We start from the raw sequence: 13,530 nt of genomic DNA, 5'->3' as shown, positions 1-13,530 counted from the left end.
GATAAACACTACAATTAGCTTCTTCATTTGTCTAACTGACTTCCCATGAGAAGAAAGACACGTCTGGTTACAGACAGATGCATCTATCTGTGTCACAGTGACTGAGACCTGCACTTCCTGGCAGGAGGTTTGTATATCTTACCTCAACCTCATCCTTAAGAAGTGACATCATCCCAGCCACGCCTGAAACCAGGCCGTTTATGACATTTTTACAGATAGGCCCTGTAGACTATACCATAAAGGAAACCTTAGTGGGATTTTTACTTCGATGAATTAGCATTTTATCTGTCAGGTGGCAAAATACTGCATCTATTATTCACTTATCGCGTAAATGAAATGGCACATCGGAGGGTTCTAGTTCTGTGAGCTACAGTAGATCTGGATAACCACAACCTCTTAACCTCTGACCTTCGCTAATCGCACCACATGTTAGCATCACGGTCAGACTATAATAAATTGAGTTGTTGTTATGGGAAAGAGGGAGAGAGATGGATTGGAATGTACACATCGTCTCTCAGATTCCTCAGATTCCAGGGCACATTTATGTAGGCTGGCTGAGGCGGCATTATGCAACAGGCAGATGTTTGTGCTGGTCAAGACTGAATAAGAGAGAGAAAGCCGAAAAACAAAGACAAAAAAATAAAAATGCTGGAATGAAGAATTGTTTGGATGTTAAAACAATTTGCTAGAGGGGTCAGAAAAATAAACTTAATTAACAAAATGTTCTATGTAAACAAGCCTTAATCTTTAAGGATGTTTTTTTTGTGAAAAAAAGACACAATGTAGATCAATACTGAGAATCTGCACCAGTGAAGAGCACAAACTCTGCAAATTCTGACCCAGTCTGTCTCTCTTCAATGTATTTGGCTCCCGCCAGCCTTGTGGTCTAAGGAGTAATCCATAGATTACAGTTCAGAGAGACAGAGAAAAGAAAGAAGGCCATATGAGAACAAAGCAAACCAGAATTATTCTTTGTGGTTCAGAGTTGTGCATTATTTGAATTGAAAATGCCTTTAACCCTTTAAAACCGAATGTGTCCAACCAAGCTGTATTCATGTTACCATAACTCTTGAACCGTTTGCACCATCGTAATAATTCAGACAGTAGACAACATGGGCTTTTTGGCAAAATAAGGGTTATTACGTTAATTTCGTGCCTTCTGTCAGCAAATGGCAGCCGCTTTCGGGGAGAGTGGGTGGAAGGAGGATTTGAACGGAGAGATATGGAGCACGGCAGTTTAGGTAGTTTTGGATCGCATAAATAATAGAAGAAACAAACAAAAACATGGCTAAGGAGGAGTACACAGTCAATTGGGATGATTTTTTAAAAGAATTGGGAGGCGGCTAAGTGAGACTCGCATTGTGCATCTGTATAATGTGTCCGTGCGGTAAATTTATGCGGTAAATTTACCCTTAATGAAAACTATGCACCCAAGTGTCACAAAATGACTTGTATATACGTAATATAGTTGAATTTTCAAGTTTGAAGTGTTAGATTCTTTCGATCATCATTTTTCTCTTTTTTTTTTCTAAATAAAAATCAGAATATTTATTTATTTATTTATTTTCATCTATTTAAATTTTATTTACAAACTCACCATATACATTAATGGTCAATAACTGTAATTTATTGAAAGCCAGTTGTTTTCTGAAAAAAAAAAAAAAAAATGACACCTTGCACTTGAAGATTGCACATTTTTAGAGAATTTTATAATAATAAAAAAAAAAACATAATATGTGAAAACGGGCTATTTTAGCTTTAGGTTCTAAAGGGTTAAAATTCCAATTCAGTGTCTAAATTTTAACTGAATTTGAATTGAGGTGGAAAACGGGATGAAATTTAAATTTGAATGTAAGAAAATCAAATTAAAATGAATTGAAAGATTCAAGATTCATATCACTGTAATTTTCAAATAGAAAAGCAAGTTTAAAAAGCCAAAGACAGACAGACACACTGAAGACCAGCCCAGGAATAAACTACATTTTAAAATATTTATGTGTTATTGTAATAATATTACAGGTTTTACTGTATTTTTGTATATTCAAATACATGCAGCTTTGGTGAACATCTTTCAAAGTGAGATTTCTTTCAAAAAGATTAAAAAATCTTACTAATACCGAACATTTGAACAGTATTGTAGATTTGTTTGAAATGTCACCTACACTCTTAAAAATAAGGGGTTTTCTTTAAAACTGCAGTGATCTAAAGACAGCTTAAAAAACACGGTTTGAAATTGCTGGTGTTTCTTACGTCACAAATGATCTTGTAACCAATCGCGTCAACGTGCCAGCGGGATTTAGCATATCATTAACTATGACCGCTCTGAAGCAGGAAGGTCTCAAGAGAAGCCAGGTTATCCAGGTATATTTTTCTGTTGATATGACAAATCAGGCAGATTTAGCAGTATATCAGGTCTATGATGTACAGTAGATTACAATGTTATGATGAATCGCCTTTCACCACTGATATTCGGAGTTATTCAAAGTGTTTCTAAAGATACTGATTTTTAGAAGGAAGCTGTCTGACTCTGAGATGGTGAAGGGGAACGTGGTTTGTGTGACATTAGAAATTATTATCAGCTGTTTGATAACGTAGTCAAGCAAAAGGCTAATCATATTAATAACCGTTATGTGTCCGACATTGTAAAAAGCGGTACAATTGTGAAGTGTTACCTCAGTAAGTTGACCGAGCTCGTGCGAGTGAGTGGAGGCGGGGCTAATTAGCATATTCATAGATCCGCGTATACTAAATGAAGCAAGGGTGAATGGTTACATTCAAGTTATTTTAAGACATGAAGAATTTGTTTTCACAAGAAAAACGTTTTGGTGGTTCTTTTTGGTGATCAAAGATGAGTTTTACGGGATACAATTATTGACTACAGGGGGACTTTAAAAGAATGATTTTTTCTTAGTTTAAAGAACCTTTTTCCAATATAAAGAATCGTTTGTGCATTTGAAAGGTTCAGTGGATGTCAAAGTTTCTTCATGGAATCATAAAGTGAACAGAAATTTGTGTTTAGTTTGTATATTTTATCATACTTATTAAACTAACTTAAACTGGAAAATTCCTCATCATGTCATTTCCATTCAAATTCCAATTCAGCTTCCTGTAGGGTGTGGACAATTTAATTCAAATTCACACTCATGCATTGTAACCATGGCCATCAGCATAGAACAGCTGGCCCTGCTTCTGAAGGTCCAGAGCAAGGGAGGGTTGTGGGACAGTGTCCATCCCAGAAGGGAAGAGAGGAGGCAGCAACAGGGCGTTGGTTTCTTCTGGATTTTACACTGGAGAACTTGTGGGTTGGAAGTGAATCCAAACACATTACCAATGTCCTTGGGAACAAAAAAACTCAGTCCAGAGAATGTGAAACCCGTTTGGGAGTTGCATAAGCGGGGTCAGAGCGGATTCAGGACTGGGAGGCAATCCTCAACAAGCCCAATCAGCTTCTTAAGTGCTATCACATCTGGTCCTGCTCATATAGAAAGCTTCTTTTTCAATAATCAAATGATACAGTGTGACAACGACTCACCTGATCGGCCAGGTTGCTTGGCGACGGGCAGCGAGACCTCGGTGAGAGGCAGGATGTAGACGTCGGGACCGGTGTGAGATGCAGGCGATGCCGGCGTGGACATGTCCGCTGGGTATTCCTCTCCCTCTGCATTCTCAAACTCCTATGGAAGCAATGAAAAAAACACAAAGGTCAGAGGTTAAGGTAGCACTTGACCTGAGTGGGTGAATGTAATAAAGAAACGTCCAGGTTATTCTTCACCCCTAAGTCAAAAAGACAAAAATAGTACATTATATTTTGCATAAAGAAAATGAACCCAGGTTTTAGAGCCATTGAGATTTTTGCAGTATTTTCATGATAATTAAGAACAATTTCCCTCCAAAATGAGTAAAAAAAAAAACAAAATGTTTTCTTCCTCATGTTTTGTTTTTAGAAGCGATCCCAATAGTCAAATTATGTTGCTCAGCTCAATTACCGCTTTGTGGGAAGGATTCAAGGACCCTTTGTTTGTGTTTATGTGTGTGTGTGGTCCTGGTAAACCCTACGTTATGGGGACAAAATGTCCCCACAAAGATGGCAATATCTGAAATCCTTGTCCTTGTGGGGACATTTTTTTGGTCCCAATGAGGAAAACAAACCAAAGCAAATAAACCATTCTAAATTATGTTTTTTGAAAATGTAAGAGCAGAACATTTTCTGTGATGGGTATTTTTAGGGGAAGGAGTTTGTATAGTATAAAAATCATTATGTCTATGGAATGTCCCCATAAAACCTAAATGTGTGTATGTGTGTGTGTGTGTTTTGAGACTTGATGTACAAGAATAAACCAGCAGAAAGATCTTTTGAGAAGAAACATCCATGGCTACTTTAATTGAGGAGCGTTTAACCTGATTATTTTAATAAAATGAATAGAAAAAGAGCATTTAATGCTTACTGGAACAAATGTCAATTTATTAAACAGTCCATTAAAGAGCATGTCACCATAATCATATCAAATAATGAGCCATCAGTTTAATCTGAAGAGCTTCAAACTTCTCTGCTGTGTTCCAATGTGTTTTTCATCTCTTTATGAAAAGAGAAACTACAAAGAGAGATGAGACAGTGCTAAGAAAAGACAAGAAAAGACTTGGCAGGATCTGGAAATCGGAAATGCTCCTCCAGATGCAAGAAAATTTTCTGTGAACACGAGTACAGAGATACGGGTTCGAAGAAATGGAAAACTGTGACCTAGAGGGGTCACACACACTCAAAAGCACAAGCTAACAGATATATACACACAAACATTCCCCACAGTTCCCCAAGGGGCCCCATCGTCCACATCTTCACACGCCCCACACAGCTGCCATATGACCTGGCTCCTGGTCTGCCCAGCACATGGCAGTGCTACCGATACAGACAATGCTGGGATTCCCAATAGGGCACGCTGCAATTCTAACTAAAGGCCTTCAATAATTTGTTGTCTGAAACCACATTGCTAAGCTCAAGTCACAGGATAAACATTCCTGCCAGCTGAATCGCACTGCATTTTTTATCACATCAGGCTAATAATCAGAAACATCTGATTTAAGCAAGTACATTTATATTTCAAGAATACCTAATAATGTATTTAATATTTAGTTGGGGTGTAACGACACTCATGATTTGATACGCATCACGATACTGAAACACCGATTTATTTTAGATGAATATGTTTGCACTCTGTCACTGACTAGATATATTTAAAGTAATGTAGGCCACTTTTTACCGGTAACAGACATTTGGCATTATCAAGACCCACAAATATCCCCCCATTGCATTATTATACATTATATTCAACATTATATATAGTAGTTTAATGTAGTTCTGACACTAAAACTCTGTAAACTTGAATTTTTAATTTTCATTTTGGGTGAACTATACACAACACATATTGTCAGTGTCTCTATCCATGATACGATATTGTTGGATTTTTGTATTGCGATATTTTGTGACACTCCTAGTATTATTTTTCAGGGCAAGCCAAAACATCCATCCAAAAACAATGCATTCGGCAATCATCTTTGACTAAATATTTTTTTGGAAACGGCTTATAAACATCTCAGTAAAAACATACAAAAAAAAAAAAAAAAAATCTGGAGGACAATTAAGAAATGTTTCAAGATTCTTTTAACTAGATATACCACTTTAAGAGAAAACCAGCATTTGTGTAATTAGGCTTCTGATTCAAAGCCAATGTGGCAATTTCTCCATGTGACAACTAGCCCCGGTCTGCACAACATTTGCATTCTATGTGCACCAACATCAGTCAGCAATGCATGATCCCTATGGTATTGTATAAAACATGTTCACCCTAGTGAAAAATAAATATACTAAAATTTGAAATACACTTCTTTAATCTTAAGTATACTACAAATACATTTACATATTTATGTACTTCATATAAATACCCTGCAATTGTACTTTCTTTCAAGTAATCTTGCATTTAACAACTGATTTTATACAATGATCATACTATCCTAATAGTGATTTTAAAACACATTTTAGGCTTAATGTGAAGAAATGTGCATTGTGCAATAAAGAAATACTCCAAATAAAGTTTAATTATAATATTTATATCAGTAAGTCTCAATCGATATGCCAGTAATGGATTTGTAGTATACTTGGTATGAAAAAAATTTACTTTGGTTAAGGTTTTTTCAGTAGTGCAGATCACTCATCCGTATCTACTATTTAAAATAAGGTAAGTAACACTTTTAATTATATAATTAAACAACAATGTTAAATTTATATATATATTGTAGCATACACACAACTATTGTAATTAAAAAAACTTTCTGAAGAAAGTTCTATTCTGTAAGTGCATCGGTTTCAAATCTTACCTGCCCTTAATGCACGTGCTACATCTAACTGGTTGTGCTGAATCTTTAACTCTTCACTTCGACCCCGTGAACCTGCACCGCTGGGCACTTCACGGAGCACCTGTGAGGTGTCCACATGACCCCAGACGGATCCCTCACTGGACAGAACATTAGGAACCAGCCCATGCTGCTGCGCAACTGAAGAGTCCGGGTCTCGAGAATACATCATGATAACTCTCCAGAAAACATATAAATAAAAGGCAAATAGATCCTCCACTTGAGAGAGAGAGAGAGAATGCAGGGAGGGGCAGTTCCTGTGTTCTTCCCCTGAGTGTGGATGACCAGAGATTAATAATAGTGGAGACGCTTCCACAAAAATGTGAGGCTGAAAAAAAAAAAAAATCTAACAGGGAAAGGCTTTCACATTCTGTGCTTATGACATCACTCTTTTTTCTTCATCCTTCCTTCCTCGCGCTCATTCTTTCTCACATGTGCATGACAGGCCCTCGCTCCAGCCATCGGCGCATTGAGCATGCTCACGTGAATGCCTGCATTCACGGACAAACACATATTCAAAACATGTTCTATATGCATGTGCATCCATTTGCAAAGGTTAGATTTTGCACTTCTGCCTACTGTTTTACCAAACCATCTTTTTGATCAGAGTACATTACTGTTCAAAACGTTTTGAATACTTATATAAGACAAGGACATATTAAATTGATCGAAATTGACAGTTAAGACATTTATAATGATACAAAAGATTCGTATTTGAAATAAAAGCTGTTCTTTTGACATAAAAAAATGCTGGACAAAAATTGCAGTATCAAATATTAAGCAGCACAACTGCAACATTGATAATCAGAAATGTTTCTTGAGCAGCAAATCAGCATATTAGAATGATTTCTGAAGGATCATGTGACACTGAAGACTGGAGTAATGATGCTGAAAATTCAGCTTTGCCATCACAGGAATTAATTACATTTTAACCCCTTAGCTGTCAACACCCTTTCTGAGCAGAGACATGAAAATGCATAATCCAAACCTAAAAGGTTGTAATTCAAGAATGTTTTGGAATATAGAAGAAACATAAAAGAATGAAAAAGTTATGGAAGTTTATATTTACTGTAAATCAAATGTACTGTACTAAACATTTTTATATAAAATATGTATTTTATCAAATATTTTTTATTCAAAACCATATGTCTAAACAAGTTGTGTTCTAAATTTGAAGTTGATGTCACAAAAATTGAAGTTCCCATGAAATTTTGTTTAGGTGCTGTACCTAAACAATCCACCAGATGTCACCCGCATTCCATTTAATTTTTTTTTTTTTTTTTTTTTTTTTGATGCACTCACCTGTAACAAACTTTTACATTTCTTTCCAAATATCACTTCTATCACAAAACAGTTTTAAATATAAAGTAGTTAAAGGTGCCCTAGAATTAAAAATTGAATTTATTTTGGCATAGTTAAATAACAAGAGTTCAGTACATGGAAAAGACATATGCTAAGTTTCAAACTCCATTGTTTCCTCCTCCTTATATAAATCTCATTTGTTTAAAAGACCTCCGGAAAACAAGCGAATCTCAACATAACACTGACTGTTACGTAACAGGTGTACGCCCCCAATATTTGCATATGCCAGCCCATGTTCAAAGCATTAGACAAGGGCAGAACGTCTGGATGTGCACAGCTGAATCATCAGACTAGGTAAGCAAGCAAGGAAAACAACGAAAAATGGCAGATGGGGCAATAATAACTGACATGATCCATGATAACATGATATTTTTAGTGATATTTGTAAACTGTCTTTCTAAATGTTTCGTTAGCATGTTGCTAATGTACTGTTAAATGTGGTTAAAGTTACCATCGTTTATTACTGTATTCATGGAGACAAGAGCCGTCGCTATTTTCATTTTTAAACACTTGCAGTCTGTATAATTCATAAACACAACTTCATTCTTTATAAATCTCTCCAACAGTGTAGCATTAGCCGTTAGCCACGGATCACAGCCTCAAACTCATTCAGAATCAAATGTAAACATCCAAATAAATACAATACTCACATAATCCGACGCATGCATTCAGTATGCAAAACGAACACTTTGTAAAGATCCATTTTGAGGGTTATATTAGCTGTGTAAACTTTGTTTATGCTGTGATAGAGTCAAGAGCTCGGAAGGGGGCGGAGAGCGTGCGATTTAAAGGGGCCGCAACCTGAAATCGGCTCGTTTCTAATTGTGCCCCAAAATAGGCATTTAAAAAAATAATTTAAAAAAATCTATGGGGTATTTTGAGCTGAAACTTCACAGACACATTCAGGGGACACCTTAGACTTATATTATATCTTTTAAAAAAAAGTTCTAGGGCACCTTTAAAATAAAATTTGTAATATGAAACCTGATACTGCCCACCAGGGGAGGATCCCGCTAAAAGAATTTAGAGTACCGTTTCTATGGTAATTCAGAGTCCAAATTCAAAACGGTTTTCACAAGATGAATTCTGAGTTCATAATGCTTTTGAATGATTCCTAATTTATGATGATTACTAAATATTGTGATATGAAAAAAAAAAATGCGCTAAATAAAAAATGCTAAGCGTCACACCAACAGAACGGCAACAGTTAAGGAGTTTAAATACATTAAAATGTATAAGAGAAAACAGTTTAAAACATATATATATTTGGGTGTCAAACGATTAATCGCGATTAATCGCATACAAAATAAAAGTTTGAGTTTGCCTAATATATGTGTGAGTCAGTGGCGTAGCGTCTGGGCATGCAAGATATGCACGTGCATATGGGCCCGGGCGGATTAGGGGCCCGCTATTACGGGCTTAACCCCAAAGTATACTTCGGGCGTCTGCGCACCGTTCGCATCGCAAAATTTTCGTCATCAGGAGGGTTCGCGGACGTCCGCACTCCCCGTCCGCGTGCAGCCCAAGTTTTCTGTCACGCAGAACCCGTGTACATAAGTTCAGAAAAATTAAGTATAGTAGAAATAATGTTGTCAATAACTTGCTATAGCCTATCTATGGTAAATGTACTGAAAATCATTAAGAATCTGAATAAATGGACCATAAAATGGGCCATGCCATGTCTTAGCGATGATCTATTGTATTTGACCGGTATTTGCATTTCTGTCATTTTTAAAGTGTGTTTCTGAAACTTACGCATACAGTAATGTCAGTAGTACAGAATTTTAAATGAGTCTCATTGGTTTTCTGAAAAAAATGACTATGTCTGCACATTTTAAGATACTGCACAAGATGTGAATAAATGTAGCTCGTACTCTTGCTGAGGTGGATAGGCCTACTTTATATTCAACGAAATAAAATGCACATAAAATGTGATGGAAACAAATTTAGAGAAGAAACTTCTAGTAAATTTATTAGGAATAAAACATGCATTAAAAAAGTCTGTGACAGAATAATTCATTCATAACTGGAATAATCTTCGGACTCATCGCATCTGAAATGATGCTATGATCATTCTGAAATTCCAAAGTCGAATCGGTCGAATTCAGTCGTAGACTGTGTTGAAAAGCCGTTCTTTTATACATTTTTGAAATAGATCCGCAAAGTCAAAATGATGGAGGAGCGCATAGTAGGCCTATTGTAGTGCTGTTGTTTTAGAAATGTTTTTTTTTTTTTTTTTGTCTGCATGTTAGTGATGATATCTTATTCATATTAAAGTCTGCGAAGCCAAGGGGGGCTTGTAAATTTTTTTTTGCATGTGGGCTCGGGGCTGACTTGCTACGCCACTGGTGTGAGTACTGTGTGTAATTATTATGTATATATAAATACAAACACATTCATGTATATAACTGAGAAATATTTACAAGAATATGTATTTATTTATATTTTTATATAATGTATATTATATATAAATAAAAATATTTTGTACATAAATAACATTTCTCTTAAATATATACATTAATTTGTGTGTATTTATATATATATAAATATATATATATAAATATATATATATAAATATATATATATATATATATATATATATATATATATATATATATATATATATATATATATATATATATGTGTGTGTGTGTTTTACTGTTTCAAAAACGTTTAAAAAATCTTACTGACCCTAAACTTTTGAACAGTACCTTGGAATAGAATTGACAAATAAACAAAACTGCATAAAACTTAAGTACAGATTGACATCAATGAACAGAGATAACCACACTAAATCTGCACTTACATCAATAAAGGTGTGATTATCATTCATAAAATTAATTTTTAAGCATCTAATTTTGCAGTACCTGATAAAGTTACACTCTAAAAAATGCTGGGTTAAAAACAACCCAAGTTGGGTTGAAAATGGACAAACCCAGCAATTGGGTTGTTTTAACCCAGTGGTTGGGTTAAATGTTTGCCCAACGTGATGGGTAGTTTTATTTAACTCAATTGTTGTATTAAAATTACTGTATTGCTTGCTTAAAATGAACCCAAAATATGCTAGAAATTAACATTTATTAATATGTCTAATAAATGAGCATTTATTAATAAGATAATGAATAATAAACAATAAACATTTATTAAATTGCTTATTAATAAATGTGCACCTTTTGATTATTATTGTTGCCTCTAGTAATTATGTGTCTGATTTTTAATTTCTCACCTATTTTGGGTTCATTTTAAGCCAGCCATATAGTCATTTTTAATCAAAGTTGGGTTAAATAAAACTACCCAGCAGGTTGGGCAAACATTTAACCCAACCACTGGGTTAAAACAACCCACTTGTTTTTAACCAAACATTTTTTAGAGTGTACTAAACCACAAATGAGTACCTTGATGAGTTTTCATTAATGACCCTGCATATAGAGCACCCAACATATTAGCATAAAAACAAACTTGCACTTTATGTAAGCTCTGTATTACAGTCTCATCTCAACCTAACCAGCAAATTTTTTTTGCAGCGCTCACATATTGTGTAAGCGTGCGTGTGAAGCCTCGAGAATGCTAAAGGGGAATGAATCAATTACCTTCAGGCCTGTCAGACTTCCAACTCGTGTAGAAGAATGAAAGGGTATAAAGTAGAGACAGGAATTGTGTTAGCTAATAGACAGACAGAGAGAGGGAGAGAGAAGGAAGAGTGCATTTTCAGCAGCTGTTTAAGCGCTGAGCTGTAGCTCCACTGAGGGATTTTAATTACAAATATTTGGCCTTTACTGGAGACCATGTGCTTAGAAGCATGAAAGAGTTATCCTCTTCTCTCTCACATACTTACACGAGTCTCATTTCTCCTGTGCCTTGACCCACTTTAAAGTTGCTGCTGAAAAATGCACAGTACGCGCCGAGATCTATGGCCATATGCCGTTTGAAGGCCTCCGCTGCTCACTACAAAAACACATCTACAGGGAAGTGATTGTGTCCCTGCACTCTCTCTCTCTGCCTCGCTTCCTTTAACCTTATGAGACAGGACTAAGTGGTTTGCTCTGCAGAAATTGCTTTTCTCTGAAACCCTTGGACTTGTAACTTCAAAAAGGCAAGAGGACATGCATTGTGCTACTTGCTGATCAAAGCATTCCTACAGATTTGAAACAGGCTCAAAAAGTGATTCATGAATGATGCTTTTGACAATTTCATTCATAACTGCAGGATGGCAACAGGCCAAGAAACTGCAAAAGAGAGAGATGTTTTTGTGTTAATTCATTGCTGAAAAGACTGGAAAGTTTGATTAAAATCTCCCCGAGCCAGAAACCTTTCAATGACCGTGATTAAATCCGAATAGATGTGGCATTTATATCAGCGTTTTAACACTTGATTGTGATTGGTCAGTCATGGAATTCTACAATGGATTTTTTGTATGGCTAAATGATATAACTGATTCCTACATAGCTAGTTTCATGGCTCACATTTCACTCCATGCTCTCTTTCTCCTCATATAATAATTTCAAATCAAATTAATATTTCATGCTCATTTACTTACTTATTTGGTAAGTATAATAAATCTTTGCCTACAGGTCATGCATCACATTATTAATGCATATTATGTTTTACATATTCATAGACAGTAGCATAAGAAAGTCAGGGCATTTACTGTACAATATAGGATATTGTTGTTTTATCATTGTTAGTGCACTGCAGAAAAACCTATTCATAGTGAATATTGTTGGTTTTCCAGGAAAAATATTTAAAAATCTTTAAAACAAGATAAATTTAGCTGAGAAACAAAGCTACTTTTTATTAGAACCTTCTGTCTTTTTCTACATTTTTACAAACAATAAACATGAATAAATCTAGCTTGAAAAATATAAGATTTTTTTTATTATTTTAATTATTTTTAATATATATCTATATATAAATATATATAAATATATATATATATATATATATATATATATATATATATATATATATATATATATATATATATAAATTATATATATAAAAAAATCAAGTCTGTTTTTTATAAAAGATTTTTATATATAAAAAAATCAGACTTATAATATATATATAAGACTTTATATATTTATATATATATTTTGTTTTTGTTTTTTTGGCCAGGAAATCAAGAGAAAGATATGGTAGAGATTTGCATTGTGTGCTTTTTTCATTGGCCTGAGACTAACACAGTTTATTTTATTAGTTATTATTTTATTCTGATTGGGACTGACATTTACTGAGTCAGCTTACTTCAAAGATTGCGCCCTGTAAATCATGTTGGAACGTAAGAGCCAATGTTTTTAAAAAGAGACTGAAACGAAAGAGGGTCTCACCTTAAAGCCAATGTCACCTCGTTTACAGCAAAGACAAGCCAGCATGAGGAAGATGAAGGTAAAGAGTCCAGAGAAAGAGACAGCCACCACAGCCAGAGAGGACGACCAGGACAGCTCACTCAGTGGAGCGCCATCTGCAGGACAGATACAACATTAGACAAACTAACTAACTGCTAATATCACAATACAGGATGAGGGAGCTTGGATACAAGGTTTTTTTTTTGTTTTTTTTTTTAATGACCGATGCAACAACATAATGCAAAATGGTTATTGACAATAGGAAGTGTTTTTTCAACATCAAGAAAATATAATGCTATAAGTTTGTGTTTTTAGATGCTGTAACTGGTCACCATCACCTCTTTAACCAATCTTTTAATTTCAATAGTTGATTTGAAATGTGAATTTAAAACTGAAAGAATTTTTAAAACATACACAT

The 13,530-nt window shown here is 34.9% G+C and overlaps 1 protein-coding gene across 4 annotated transcripts in view; it reads right to left on the bottom strand.

The window, feature by feature from the left end:
* Window positions 1-13,221, bottom strand: part of aatkb (apoptosis-associated tyrosine kinase b) — a 31,775-nt gene extending 18,554 nt beyond the window's left edge. For 2 of the 4 annotated variants that reach the window (XM_067368672.1, XM_067368674.1), the window contains exons 1-2: window positions 13,095-13,221; window positions 3,533-3,674 (exon numbers count right to left, since the gene is read on the bottom strand). In XM_067368672.1, coding sequence (XP_067224773.1) covers window positions 3,533-3,674; window positions 13,095-13,139 — 187 coding nt within the window. In that variant the 5' untranslated portion in view covers window positions 13,140-13,221. Of the gene's footprint in view, window positions 1-3,532; window positions 3,675-4,445; window positions 4,527-6,369; window positions 6,606-13,094 lie in introns of those variants that run through there. The other 2 variants (XM_067368675.1, XM_067368673.1) reach the window with 2 other exon arrangements.
* Window positions 13,222-13,530: the final 309 nt, after the last annotated feature.

Source organism: Chanodichthys erythropterus, chromosome 19 (assembly GCF_024489055.1).
Source record: "Chanodichthys erythropterus isolate Z2021 chromosome 19, ASM2448905v1, whole genome shotgun sequence".
Lineage (NCBI taxonomy): Eukaryota > Metazoa > Chordata > Actinopteri > Cypriniformes > Xenocyprididae > Chanodichthys > Chanodichthys erythropterus.
This window is presented reverse-complemented; position numbering and strand designations above follow the sequence as displayed.